The sequence below is a fragment of the Numenius arquata genome, chromosome 1 (genome assembly GCF_964106895.1).
Source record: "Numenius arquata chromosome 1, bNumArq3.hap1.1, whole genome shotgun sequence".
Taxonomy (NCBI): domain Eukaryota; kingdom Metazoa; phylum Chordata; class Aves; order Charadriiformes; family Scolopacidae; genus Numenius; species Numenius arquata.
This window is the reverse complement of record NC_133576.1, coordinates 39,836,057-39,851,185: the sequence shown is the minus strand read 5'-3', so window position 1 is coordinate 39,851,185 and position 15,129 is coordinate 39,836,057. Positions and strand designations below refer to the sequence as shown.

Sequence of the window (15,129 nt, the reverse complement as noted above, 5' to 3'; positions counted from 1 at the left end):
GCTCCCGGCAAGCGGAAGAGTCTCGCCCAGGACGGGGGGGTACGTGTGGCCGGCGCCGCTGGGGGAGAGGGGCTGCGGGGCAGGGGGCGGCTGCGGTGGCGAGGCGAGGCGAGGCGGGACGGGAGACGGGAGGGTAGTCGCGGGACACCCGCGTCCGGCGGCAGCGCGCGCCTGCTTGCCTCCGACGGCCCTCGCGCGCCCCGGTGGCCCAGAGCCGCCTGCCCTCGCCCAGGCCGCGGGGTGCCCTCCGCCGCACCCTCCGCCCCGGGGAGCGGCAGCTCTTCCCTCCGCCCGCCCTCGGAGCCTGGGGCGGCTGCCTCGGTCTCGGCCCGGTACCCCCCAAGCTACCCCTCGGTGCTGGCCGGGGGAACCGCGAAGGGGGCTCAGCTCGGGCTCGGTGCGGTGGGTGTGTGGGGGGGTGACCGGCCGCGCTTCCCTGCCCTCCGGCCGGAGCCGCGACCTTCTGCCGTAGCGCGGCCGCGGGAAGCGGCGCGGCCCTTTCCGCCACGGCCGGGTCTTTGTCAGGTTGCCGTTGTCCCTGCCTGGGAACGGAGGCGGTGGGACTGAGCGGAAAGTTTGAGATCCGTAGATGAAATTTAAAAAAAAAAAAAAAAAAAGACTTTTTTTTTTCCTCTAAGTAATGCTGCCCTCCGTGTAACAATTACTGCCAGGACTGTGATTGCCGCTTTGGGATTCTGCCTCATATTGCCCTGTCACGGCTTGAGCCCATTAAATAAGTATTGATGCACATAATAGACTCATAAGCAAAAAATAGGCCCGTGGATAATTGCAGAATTGATTTTTTTTTTTTTTTTTTTTTTTTTTCCCTGCCTCTCTCAAGTCTTCAGCCTCTAGTAGAGCACTCAAAGAATACTCACTGTAGACAGCAGTCACATTGCTCTGGGGCTGAACATCACACGGGTTCACCTAAGGCAATTACCCATTTAATAATTTTGCCCCACAGCCTTATTTTGGTGTAAGTTCTTTTAAAAGTTCCTTTCTTTTCTCCTTCTGTCTTTCTGTAATACTCAAAAACTAGACAATAAAGCATTGGGCTATAGTATATGGGAAACAGAAAGTGAAACTGTGTGTAACTATTGAAATGAGTGAGTAGTCTGAAGACCCCACTTAAAAAAATTAGAGTGGACTTTATAGAAATGTTCACATGAGCTCATTACAGTGACTCTGCCAAATACCTTTTCATAGCATGTCCATATGGGGAAAGTAGGTGGCTTAAAGCATATTCTGATTGGTTGCTTGTGGAAGGTGCTGCACTCCTTGAGGAAAATGGGGTTTTCTTCTTGACTTTAATTTTCTTTTCTTCCTTCTGTCTATCTTTTGCTTTGTCCTTTGGAACTAGGAGGACCCGTTGTTTGCTAACGTGAGGGTACTCCAGGGCCCTTGTGCAGCTTAAGACAGTTTTCTTTGTGCAGGACTTTTGTATTTTCTTGCAGCTGCTTTAATATTTTGTTCAAGTAATTAATTCGTTTTGGGAGAGAGAAAGTGATTTTTGGACGGAAATTTTGAACTCGCATTCTTGTGTTTTCATTTAATTTCATTTGACTAATATACTAGTTGTTTTTATCTGAGTGCTAGCATCTACCAAGTATTATTTTTACAGTGAGTATAACTGTCCGTGTTAGTTCTTCAGTCACCAGTTTGTTCTTGCAAGTGTTCTTGTGTTTCTGTTTATTGGACTTGAGTGAGAAATGTTTCCTGAGAATAGTGGGAGAACTTGTCTGCCCTTGGAAAAGGGGAGGAGACGGACTGTAGGAAGGGCATTGAAGGACAGCCAATGCAAAGAGGTTTACCTGTTTCCTTGACGTGAAGTATGTGGATGTAAAAGTTTAAACCAAGAGAGTGAGTTTTGTACCTTTATTAAGGTAAGAAAGTCCAGCTAAAAGCATCTGTCTTCATCAGAGTTTTCTGTCTGTGTAGTAGGATGCTTTTTCGGCTGAAACCTATTTATGTACCCATATTAACCCATATGAGGATAAACTTTAGCTTAGCTCTGGTGGTCTTGGTGGAGACTCAGCTTCACAATGCCACTGGTCTTTCACAGTTGAAATATAGCTTATTATTTTCTTCCTTCTTTACTAGGGTGTTGAGAACTACGTATATATGGAACATTATCACAGAATCACGGCATGGGTTGGAAGGGACCTTCAGAGATCATCTAGTCCAACCTTCCTGCCGTGGGCAGGGACATTCTCACTAGATCAGGTTGCTCAAAGCCCTGTCCAACCTGACCTTGAACACTTCCAGTGATGGTACATCCACATCTTCTCTGGGCACCCTGTTCCAGTGTCTCACCACCCTCACAGTAAAGAATTCCTTCCTCATGTCCAACCTCTTTCAGTTTAAAACTGTTGCCCCTTGTCCTGTCACTACAGGCCTTGGTAAAAGTCTCTCTCCATCTTTATTATAAGCCCCCTTTAAGTACTGAAAGGCTGCAGTATGGCCTCCCTGGAGCGTTCTCTTCTCCAGGATGAACAACCCCAACTCTCTCAGCCTGTCTTTGTAGGAGAGGTGCTCCAGCCTTCCCAAATGGGAGGCCCCCATTTTTGTGTCCCTCCTCTGACCCGAATCTAACAGGTCTGTGTCCTTTTTATGCTACGGACCCCAGAGCTGGAGGCAGTACTGCAGGTGGGGTCCCATGAGAGTGGAGCAGAACAGGAGAATCACCTCCTTCCACCCGCTTCTTGTTAGGCGGCCCAGGATACGAACGGCTTTCTGGGCTGCAAGCGTAAATTGCTGGCTCATTTCCTTTTTTTCCACAGGGCTGCTCTTATTCCATTCATCCCCAAGTCTTTATTGATACTGAGGATTGCCCCACCCCAGGTTCAGGAGCTTGTACTTCACCTTGTTGAACTTTATGTGTGTCTTGAGCCCACTCCTCAAGCCTGTCCAGGTCCCTCTGGATGGTGTCCCTTCCCTCTAGCGTATCAATGTACGCTTTCCCTCTAGCGTATTAAAAACTGTGTAATGGCTAGGTGTTTATTTAACAACTTGTGAGAGGGTGGCCAACCTGTTGCATTTGGGTTGGCTCTGTACTGTCCATCCTTCCAGTGAGTCTGATAGGCCCTATGCTTACCTTTTAAATGAAAGCACGTGAAAGTGGTTGGTTGGACTGTAGGCTGGATGATTTTTTCTGGCATCCAGCAGTGTCCTTCCTCTGTCCTTTTTTATGGGAACCCTACACCCCCTATTTGTCTTGCCCTCTACACATGGGTGCCCTCAATTGGGTGTGGGTTTGATCAGAGATGACATTGTCCTCTCACAAAGAGAGGAATATCCACATGTTGGTCACAGAACATAGGCAGTTTCAGTAATGCTGGACAAAATGGTGTCTTGCTGCTTTTTAATCGTGTATCTGTGAAGTCTGTATGCATATGGGGCTATGTTAGTAGTGGGAGAAATGCTTAATTATTTTTACTGTTAAGTGGGGCTCTCTTGAAATACCTCTTTGAAAGACTCCTTTGCAGAATTCTGAATGGCATCAGAATGCCATTGTGCTTAGATTATCTTGGAAGAAGGGCAGCGGTATTAGCACCTCTGTTTCCTTGTACCGCCGATTGTATTCTTACGTGCCTACTCTAGCATTGAGCTTTCTTTGTGAAATCAAAGCTACTTTCTGGCATTAGACACGTGTAGAAATAATTCTAGTATTTTTGTCTGTGTTCTGTTGCAAATTGTCTATGCCTTGCTTTCTCCATGTTTGTCATCTTGTTCCAGTGAAACAGGAGAATTGTGTTGTCAGTTAGTAGTCTTTGTTGTAGAATGACCACCAGCAGATAGTGTTTATCTCACCTGTTCACGTTATGTAGGGTGCTTCTCTCCTGAGCACAAAGATAAGGTTAAAGCAAAGTGCAGGTTTGTGAGCCAGCATCAAGCACCACAAATACAATTTCTGTTAAAATACGCTTTGGCAGAAGATTGCCCTGTATCTTAAAAGGTATTAAAAAAAAATAATAAAAAAGCACAACTTTTTCTAGCCTCCCTAGCTTCACTCATTTGTCCTTAATGCAGTTGTGAAAACTCCATTTGATATCCAGTACAATTAAGTATTGAGAGAGATTTTGTCTCTGATTTTTGAATTGAGCCAAATGCCTCTGGTTTGTTCTGTTTAAAAAAACCTTAATAATTAACATCTGTTTGTGCAATGTACGGTATCCATAATTTTTATTGTTATTGACTTTGCAAAGTTGAAAGGGTTTTACTAGGATAAATGCTACTCAGTTTTTTAATTGGAAGATGGGTTAATTATATTAGCTGGCAAAACAAACTATATATCCCCTTTAAATCGTAGAAGGGAGTGAATTTTTTCATTTTGTTTCAGCCTTTTGAACTAGAACCTTTTTGCAGCAGTAAGAAGATTTCTTTCATTAAGACATCCAAGAATTTAACAGGCTATTTCTTCAGTGTCACAGAAGTGTTGAGGTTGGAAGGGAGTTCTGGAAGTCCTCTGATCCAAGCTCCCTGCTCAAGCAGGGCCACCCAGAGCCAGTTGCCCAGATAGCTTTTGAATGTCTCCAGGGATGGAGACTCCACAAGCTCTCTGGGCAACCTATGCTGGTAAAAAAGTGTTTCCTGATGTTCAGAGGAAACCTCCTGTGTTTCAGTTTGTGGCCATTGCATCTGGTCCTGCCACTGGGCATCACTGAAAAGATACTGGCCCCGTCCTTTTTGCACCCTCCCTTCAGGTATTTCTATACATTGGTAAGATGCCCCTGAGCCTTCTCCAGGCTGAACAGTCCCAGCTTTCCCAGCTGTTCCTCACAGGAGAGGTGCTCCAGTCCCTTCATCATCTTTGTGTCCCTTTGTTGGACTTTCTCCAGTATGTCCATGTCTTTCTTGTACTGAGGAGCCCAGAACTGGACACAGTGCTCCAGGTGTGGCCTCATCAGCGCTGAGTAGAGGGAAAGGATCACCTCCCTCAACCTGTTGGCAACACTCCTCCTAATGCAGTCCAGGATACCACTCACGTTCTTTGCAGTAAGGGCACATCACTGGCTGTTGCTCAACTTGGCGTCCACCAACACCCCTGGGTGCTTTTTTACCAAGCTGGGGTGGCCCCCAGCACACACTAGTGCGGGGGGTTGCTCCTCCCCAGGTGTAAGACTGGGCAAGTCCCCTTGTTGAACTTCATGAGGTTCCTGTCAGCACATTTCTCCAGACTGTTGAGGTACCTCTGGATGGCATTCAAGTAGAGGCTAAAAAATAATTTTTGTTGTTGTTGATAGATCTGAAATAATTTTTTTCAGTGGCTTTTCTTGACCTGCTTTCTGGATTGCAGTAGAACTTTACGTTATGTTTGAAGGAGGTGATTTTATTTAGGGATTTTAATACTACTTAAATGGTCCATTATGGGGGAAAAAAGTCCGAACAAAAATATAGCTCTGAAGAAATAGAGCTTCAGTCAGTCTGAAAATGACTGAAAGCGTATTTACAGGCAAAGTAATAACTTCGGTGGGTTTGACATAACCACTGTTGGGTTGAGTGGGGAGAAGACATAGCACAGCCTGTCTTTTGTCTATTTACTCCTACCTGTGGCCAGCCATACCACAGGTTGAGAACTCTGCAGTCTGTAGCGACAGCAGCAATGGGAACCACGAGCTGATTTCCAGTGTGGGTGGGCTAGGAGCTGGAAGGGGAAGGGAGGGATTACTGCAGGATGAGGAAGAGACACAGTCATGGTTTGAAGAGGAACAACTAAAGTACAGATGGAGCCATTTTAAGAGTGGAAAAGAAAATCTCTAATAGTACAGTGCGGCAATTATGTGGAAAAGTTTTAGAAAGAAAAGAGATCTGAAAATTGCTAGGTAAAAGTGTGATCTAGGAAAATGACTACATGGTTGAGCCCAGATACTGTACAAAAATAAAGTAATTTTGGAATTGAGTGTTTGATTTTAGTTCTTTAAGGTAGCGTCATAACTATGGATGGATTTCTGGAACTAGATTCAGGAGGCCAAACTTTTATCTTACTCGTAGGAGGTTGCCTGTGTTTGTAGTGTAGGCAGACTGAGTTTATTTATTGATTTATTTTTAGTTCACTTCTTAGTGTAGACTTATAATCACTGTTATTAACCAGAACAATGTTCTACATCTGTCTGTCCTGTAATGTAATCATAATGGATGTTTGTCTGTTGTTAGCCTCTAACGAGTATCTGGAAATTATTTATGGCAGGCTGGGAAAATACAGAAGTTGGCAATACTGAATTGAAATAGAACAGCATTAAGCGTGGCCATGAGTCACTGCTTAGAATATTTACTGGTTTTTTATTAACTTCTGGCACTCAAACTTTATGTGCTAATCATCTTACACTGTGAGAATAGATGCAGTGTAGTGCAAAATCTTCTATAGCTACTGTCCCACCAAATTGTTTGAGAATTGTGTTGTTTCAGTAGTCACTTTCTAATGCTAATTAACTTTGCTTTCCTCTTCCTGTATTTAAAGTTCTGTGTGATCATCTCTCTGTGAAGCAGGACATTCTTTACCCTTGGTATTACTTGATTCACTGAGTTGATCCCTTTTTCCCAGTGTTAGAAAGGCACTATATCTATCTTATTTGGAGACTGGAAATATGGTTATCTTATGCAAGGTTCCTTGGCCTGACTCAAAGACTGGGTTGTGGTCTGCATCTGAAGCCCCGTCATATGTATTTTACCTTTTTAAACTGTTAATGCCAGGGAGAGCATTATGATTTGAAGATGAAACTTAGATTGAAATACTTGCTTTTTTGCTCCTGTTTTTTTGCTTGCTTTTATTTTTGTGTTTCATACATTTGAACAAACAGTACATTCTATTTAATTTCTCTTCTGTTTCAGATACAATGATTTACATATAATGCATAAGTTTTTGGATTGTGTGGTGATTTTATTTTGTAGTTCTGTTTGTAAGGTAGGTAGTTTTTTTTTTTAGTTTGTAAGGTAGGTATTTATAAAATGTAGCTCAATATAGAATCCACAGAGTATATGGAATATTTAATTCTGTAAAAAAAGCCCATGTTGTAAAAATTGCTCATGAGAGTTGTCAAACATCTCAAGATTTTGCTACTTTGTATTAAATGCATCTTTGTCTGTGTTTCAGGTATTTAGGACACAGTTGTTAATGGAAAAATTCATGTATAAGTACAAACTAAGAGGGGCGGTCTAATCTTTGAGGAAATGGCAGGATTCCTAGACAACTTCCGGTGGCCAGAGTGTGAGTGCATTGACTGGAGTGAAAGAAGAAATGCCATCGCTTCAATAGTTGCAGGTGTATTGGTAAGTTCTGAGAAGATGTGAATCATAACTGTGTTGACAAATTTGGAAGTACGACAAACAGTTACGTTTTTGTTTCAGATTTTGTGAAGTTTCACTCTTAACTGCACCTCAGTCCAATATATTTAATTTTTTTTAAGTGTCATTGTTAGACAGCTTTTTTACGAGTCACGTAACTTTGCATTTTGTCTGATAATGAAATACCATTTCTGCTATCTCTTCTTTAAAAAAGATTTAAATTCCTAGTGGATTTTTTGCATAATCAGATGTGTTAGAACACCTATGTTGTACATAGTTTGTATCTCATATGTGTTTAGAATCTGGATTCTTGTTCTTAAAGCTGTACAGGGAATTTAACCATACACTGATACTTAATTTGAATAGAAAATGTGACCGATTTCCAAATGCTCTCCCGAAAACATCAGCGTTAAGGTTTATGCAGAACTTGCACATCAAACAGATTTAAGTGTCCGACTTAAAGGTAAAAACTTTCTAGAACAGTTTGTACTTGTTAAAAGACGATTAAACTGATGGTATGCATGAACATTTGCCATGTTTTGTCTGCCTGTCTCTGTACACTTCCAGCCTCATAATACTGGTCTATTTTATTTGTAGTTTTTTACAGGTTGGTGGATAATGATAGATGCTGCAGTAGTTTACCCAAGGCCAGAACAAATGAACCATGCGTTCCATACCTGTGGGGTGTTTTCAACACTAGCTTTTTTCATGTAAGTGTATATAAAGGGAGTTCTTATAAATGTGAGATGTTAAACATGGTTTTTACTAGACAATATGGTATATGATAAAACTTGAATCACTTGGTTATAAGTTACTTATGAGTAATCTTGTTGTACCTTATTGCATGGCAATGTAAAGGCGTTTTTTTATTTTACCTGTGCCCTCTGTTTCTGCTCATAGTCTTTTTATTCATTGTTCTGTCTATCCCCTTGTTCCTGTGCACTTCGGCTGAACGTAAGAAAGCAGGCCTTCCTTTATCCAAGTGGCTTTCTATAACAAGTGTTTAGATTCCTAGATCAAAATTCATGTAATGCTGCTCAGTTACTTACCTCAATATAAAATATTTGACTGCGTTTTCCCCTGTTTTTAAATAATTTTTTACAGTTGTCTCTTACCCAAAACTTCCTCAAATGGGAGAGGTAGTAGTACTATAGCTATTGTTATAAAGATGTAAATGTGGCAAGCTTGAAGGAGAAATAATAGCTTTTTTTGAATCATACAATATGGAAAAGAAAAAAAGGATGCATTTGGATGTGTAAGACCTTCTTAACACTTGATATCTGAAAGTTCCTGTTTTTTTTTTCCTCAGCAGTGTAACTCATTTTAAGAAAATGTATTGTCCCTCCTTACACCATGTCTTTCACTTGAACACTTAACGGTATTCATTGTGAAGGAAAGCAACTTCTATCATAACCACGAGAGCACTCTGTTACTGGCTGTTATTATTCCTGTGAAGTGGCTTTAGATATTCTAAAAACTTAAACAGCCAGAAAGCAATCAGGAATACTTCAGTCTCTAAGTAGGGCAACTCTTTCATCTTACAGGTCTGTTAACGTAAAAATTCAAATAAAACTTATGAACAAATACGGTATTTGCTTGAAATCCAGTTGGAGCCCTTCCGTTAAGGGACATGTACTAGTATGTGACTATACAGAATGCCAAGTAGTTTTCCCAGAATTAGTTGCATCTCTAAAAAAGCTAGCTTTTTACTTATAACTTTGTTAGAAAATCAATTTTAATCTGAAGTGCATACACTTTTTTGCTCCTAGGATAAATGCTGTATCAAACGCACAGGTGAGAGGAGACAGCTACAGTGACGGATGTTTAGGAAGAACAGGTAAATTAATTCTAAAAATCATGCTGAGTCGAAACACTGATTATTTAGGTGGTGTGTGCTTGTTTGTTTGTTTTTTTTCCTAAGTGGTGGTTAAACAAATAATAATCAGAAGTTAAGGAGTAGGAGAGGACTTCTGTGAAGTTAATTTCCTTGCAAAAGTAACACTTGGAGATAAGTACTGTCTTTGTTAAAAAGGCGAACTCAAAAAAATTCAGCTTCTGTATATCTTGAATACCTAAACTTCCCTTTGCCAATCCTGTATGTAGCTGCTGGAAGAAATAAATTTCTGCCTTGTGGTAGACTACAGAGCACACTTTCCTTAATAATGTCTTATTTTAGAATGTATCGCAAACACTCTCTTTCCTCTGTATGTCACCTGCTGTGTGGTGTGCGTGGACCTGCTGTCCTTTCTCTGCTTTCATTCATAATTCCCTTACTATCTCCCATGTGGATGCCAGCATCTGTTTTCATGTGATTCATAGAATGCCTCACCGGAAATCTGGTAGGATTTACTGATCTTTGAACTAGCGTACGATGCTTTTTTGTGTCTCATTCACAAATCAGCTCGAGAGAATCTTTGCATAGAAGTATTTTTTCCTTTCCCATGAGTGAGCAGGTTGATCATTTTCAGTGGCATCATCTTTCTTTTTCAGCAGGTAAAGTCTAGCTATGGTAGATGTTGCCCATCTGAAAATACCTTTTTGAAGTAAATGCTTACCTCAGAAACACTATAGCTTTGGCAAAGTACCTCATCATTAGTTCAAGTTATCTTAAATGGTGTTATAGGCATTCCCTACAGGCGAGGGGAAACTTCTGGTAGTTTTGTCTGCTCAGTAAAATGTGGGGAATCCAGCTGCTCTGTGTTGTACTAGAAAAAGCAAATTTTGGTTTATCTTGTCCTTGATACAGGGTTTAGCCCTTCCCTTTGTGCCTTCAGCAAGGTAACATACTGTATCACACTAGTAGCTTGCATCATCTGTCACTGTGGATGATAGTTACCTGGTTCTCAGAGGTTTTAATATTTCCTGCAGGTGCTCGTATCTGGCTCTTCATTGGCTTTATGCTGATGTTTGGTTCACTTATTGCTTCAATGTGGATTCTTTTTGGAGCATATGTGACACAGAGTAAGTTTTTTTTTGGTGCTTTTGGTTTTTTTTAATTATTTTCACATACAGAAAAGTAACTTTTGCTGTCAGCCAAAAAGCAGAAAATCCAGAAAAATGGAATTGTGTGGCCTGTTCTTGTCAGAGCCATACCATCTAGTTGTGTCATCAGAGAATGATACTATGAATAGTGTTTTAAATACACCTTCCAATACAAAAGAACTTAATATTTCCTTTGTTACTTACTTTGCAGACACTAATGTTTACCCTGGATTAGCAGTGTTTTTCCAAAATGCGTTGATATTTTTCAGGTAAGTTATGTGGGCAAATTTCTCTCCTTCCAGAGGAGTATCTGACTTATCTGCTTCAATGCACGCTGATACTCCTGGAAAATAAGTTCTGAAAGCTGGAGGCTGACTGCAGCTTGACTTTCCAAAATGTGGAGTTTGCTTCTCTCAATACAGGACCCTCAGTATTTCAATTTATTACCCACTGTGACCTTTACTTGAGGAGGGTGACATGTAAGCCAAAGGGACCTCTTGAGTCACTGAGTAAACTGACGTTGTACAGAGAACCGGTGTGATATTATTCAATGCATAAACTGATCAAGCTATTTCTTAAAAAACTGATATTTTTTTTTTTTTTTTTACTCCGCTACTTTTCTCTGCTCCCTTTGCTCCAGAGCTTAGAAACAATGTTTTATTTGCCCCTTCTCAGCCCATGAGAGGCACTTCATTCCTCTCATGCTCTTGTGAGACCAGAAAGAGCTGGACTAACTGAATTTACAGCTGTAGAACGTGGATGACCGAGGCTATAGACAGTATTCTGGGTGAGATACTGTCAGTGTCTTTGGCTCATGGCACAATAATGCTTTCATCTCTGTACTACAAATACCGTGGCATGTATCTGAACAGCACTAGGTGGGAGATCCTATTGCCCGTTTCCTGACTATTTCATACCAATGGCTCAATTATCTGATAATTGATACACCTGGATTTGTTTCTACTGAATGAGCTTTCAGTTATTAAGAGCAATATTTTTTTTTTCAAAGAGCATGATGGTATGTTTTGTAATATTACACTTAAATCAATTTCTTTAATTTTGCTTAATATCATTAAGTGTATCACATGACACTTTGAAACTATCTGTATCTGTCATAACTCTTTTTATATGCATAATGCATTCTGCAGTCCATGAATCTTATTAATTAATAAAAGGCAGTAAGGGCATTAAATAGTGTAAGTACGAGATCAGTCACTGAAAAAGTTCACATAACTTCCTTTTTTTCAAGTTCTTGCCCACTTAAGTTACTGTGATCACAGTTTTCCTTCTAGTACAGTGTCAAATGCTTTGCAGCGAGCTAGATCAACTGGCTCCACTCTGCTTCCCTTTTTGGAAAATGAGTTATGTTCTTGCAGAAAATAACAGTTCCTAAATCTCTTCTGTAGTCTTGTGTATGATTGAGATGCGATAGTGATGAAGGCAGACTTCTGAGAATAATTTCACCATGCATGAAATCTTTAGTCTTATTTCAATAGTTTGATGAACTTATTTCTGAAGTTGCTTTTTGTTTCTGAAAGTGTCTTTCCTTAGTTTCGATTGTACTCTCTAGGTAGATATATTTTAGGTTAATTTTTTTTCTTTTGTCTTCTACATTTTTTTTTTGCTGGTTATGAACTGCGAGACAAATTACAACCTTTTTATTTAAAAAAAAAAAAAAAGTCTTTGTGTTTTATCTCACCATGCACTTTAGGCAGTAACTTTGAGAAGTCCATCCATTGCCATAGACTCCTTTCTTTAGACCAGACCTGCATCAATCAGCGATGCCCTTCTCAATGTGCTTATCCAAAGCTTTTGTTCTGATCGCATCAGATTCTCTTCCATCAGTATTGTTCCATAGTGTCTGTATTCCCTGAACCATGTCTCTCCTTCAGGACTTGTGCTGCAGCCCTGCTTGTTATTCCAACAGTTTTTTGGGTTTTGTTTTTTTTTTTTTTTTAACTTAGTTTAACATGCTGTATTAGTAGTTAGTTAACCCAGGTGTCTAGCTTGTACTTATCATCGCTTGTTATTGTTGTTCTCAGTGTCAGTATTTCTCATTTCCCTCCCTCTTCATTTCCTTACGATTTAGTGTGACTGTGCCCTTCTTTGCCACCTGTTTGTTGGCTATAAGAAAAAAATAAGGTATAAGGAATGATAAGGAAATCATGCTTGGTTTTGTTCCCTCAACATTTTTTTTTTGATTCAAAACAATATTTAATTGCATCCAACCTTAGAAAAAGAATTTTGGAAATCAAATTGCGATTTGGATCTCACTTATCCACCACAGGATCAATATTCTTTCTGATGTGCTCACAAAAATTAAATTGCTTAGATTCTATCCTAGTGTGATGCCAGATGCCGGGATGAGACTTGCTACTCTGTAACTCTGTGGATCGGCCCTAGAATCTCTCTTAAATACCAGAATTTTTTTCCTTCAGAAGGGCAGCTGCTTTTACTGTGAGACTGGCTATTTTTGCATTGGAGCAGTGGCTTCAGCTGGATCTCAGGGTTTTAGCAATGTATACTAAATTAAATAGAAGTACAAAAACCAGCTACTGACTTGAGTAAAAGTTAAGGTTACTGGAAGGGTGTTGATTTGCAGTCTAGATAATATAAAATTATAAGAATACTATCGAAATTACTTTTTCCACCTTATATATGGTCTGATATATTTTTTTTTCCCCTTTAGTACTCTGATCTACAAGTTTGGAAGAACAGAAGAGTTATGGGGATGAGAGATCACGTATAGCATTGTCTATTTCATAGTTGCTATGTCGTACTATGTATGTAGATATATTTACATTTATTTGTTCTTGTTTTGCTTTCTGAATTGTATGGACTGAGACGAATCACAGTTTCTGTAATAAGCTCCCTCTTTTCACAGGACAGATTTGTGAATATGTACATACGACTGTATATATCTTAAAAAGGGAATGTCAGGCTTTCTTTGTGAAATCTTCAGGCTTATTTCTTCAAATACATGGGGTTTCCATCAACTCCTAAGACTTGATCTTCCGAACCTTCACGTGTGTCAGAGACTCCAGTGGAACTATTAGCGAACAAGCAGGATAAAGCCTGTCCCCTCTCATAGGGGTCATTACTTTCATGTGGAGGTGAGCTAGAGCCAATTTTTGCCAGGGCTGCCTGTGTAACCCGAAGGAGTAGGCAGCACATGGATGTGACCCAGCTAAGCCTGGATTTAATGAGGGTAAATTCTATTGTACGCTGAGAGAAGAGCCGATTTTAAGAATTTTTGTATAACTGTTCAGAAAAACATAAAGTAGCTATTTTTTTGTAAAAGGTTCTGAATTTTTAAACAAGGCCCTATATTAAGCAGGTTCTGCATGACAAATCAAACTGTTCTTGACTTCTGATTGCTATAGCACAAATGACATTTGGTAGCACCACAGTCCTTAAAATTAATTTAATGCTGTGTTCAGTGTAATAGATACCAATTTGTATTTCATGTATTTACTGATATTAGAATAAAAAAAAAAAAACCAAAACTCAAGACCAAAACTGATGGCAGTCATACTTATGGAGTATAAAGAATAAGTGAGAGTCAGAGTAACATCTTTAAAATTATGCTAGCAGAATTTTCTTCAGGGGAAGCTTTTTGCTGATAAACACAGTTTATCAGCAGTTATCTTGTTACCTTTTCTATTTAAAAGGCAAGCATTTCAAGTAGGGATATAGTAGATGTATTTATTGCTAAGAATCTTACCTTGAAATAATTGCCAGTTTTAGGACTGCCATTTGCCCCTGTTAAAAATGTATTTATCTCCTAAATTTCACGGGCACTTCATGGGAATGCTACTGAAATCCCATTTCTTCTAGCTGGAATACACAGAAAGGGCGAACAATGACGTTTTGTAGCTTTGGGCTGATCTTGTATATTCATCTTGCTATTAGTGACTTCCTTACCTCCTGAGTTCTATGTGGTTTTTTAAAGCGTTTGAATCTGCCCTGTGTCTAAAAGCTTTTATATCTTTCCATGTATCGAGATCGCTGACCAACCCGGTATTAAACTGCAGAATGTAACTTCTGTGCATGGTTACTGTATACTGTTAGTCCTCTTAACTGCTCCCTTGTGGGAATCTCTCCAGTGGACAGAATATGAAGCAAATACTGCAGCTGAAATTGTGCTACTGGCTAGACTAACGTCATCCCCATTTCACCATCCCGCAGTGGGTTAGGAGATATTCACTGGTGTTAAGCAGAGCTTTGTACATAAGTTGCCTGTTTGGTTGTAATTTCAGAAAAACCGCAATAAACTTTATCTTATGTTCTCAAAATAGTGAACTTCACCAAGTAATTGTACAGTACTCTACTGAATAGCTCAACTAGTACTGAACTTTAAGCAAGTCTTACACCAGCTAACAAGTAAAACCAAGGTTTTTGTTTCCAGGTCGGTCAGTTTCTTACTTCGGAGCTTGGGAATGTTTGGTGGCTTTTTTACTAAGTGAGCTATAACTAATCCCACTTAGGTGGAAGATACCATCACGCTTGAACAGCACGAGTTAAACATTTGACTCTGGAAGAACTTTTACAGTGTGCTTTAATGCAAGTTCCTAGTTAAAAAGCAGATTTTCTTTCAGAAAAGAGACAACTCCGAGGATGTGAAAACAGACATAGTGTAAGAACCACCCAGGCTTCATTCAGAATATCCTGAGATCCACTTTTACGCCACCGGTAGTTGCAGTGCAGGCCAAGGTGGATAGGGATGGCTCATTTCAGGTAACGCCTTGGCCTGCTACAGTTGGCAGTTGTGAAGATAAACCCTTGAGTTACTCCTAACAGAAAGGTTTTTTAACTTTGGCCTATTTGTGTAGCTGTAAAAATATTTAGTAACAACTATCTTTGACA

General features: G+C 40.1%; 1 protein-coding gene across 1 annotated transcript; it reads left to right on the top strand.

Moving 5' to 3' along the window:
• On the top strand, positions 1–14,554 carry TMEM50B (transmembrane protein 50B). Its single transcript, XM_074144655.1, has 7 exons — positions 1–39; positions 7,091–7,266; positions 7,879–7,991; positions 9,051–9,118; positions 10,150–10,242; positions 10,475–10,532; positions 12,953–14,554. The coding sequence occupies exons 2-7, from the start codon at positions 7,168–7,170 to the stop codon at positions 12,996–12,998; spliced, it is 477 nt and encodes a 158-aa protein (XP_074000756.1). The 5' UTR covers positions 1–39; positions 7,091–7,167; the 3' UTR covers positions 12,999–14,554.
• Positions 14,555–15,129: the final 575 nt, after the last annotated feature.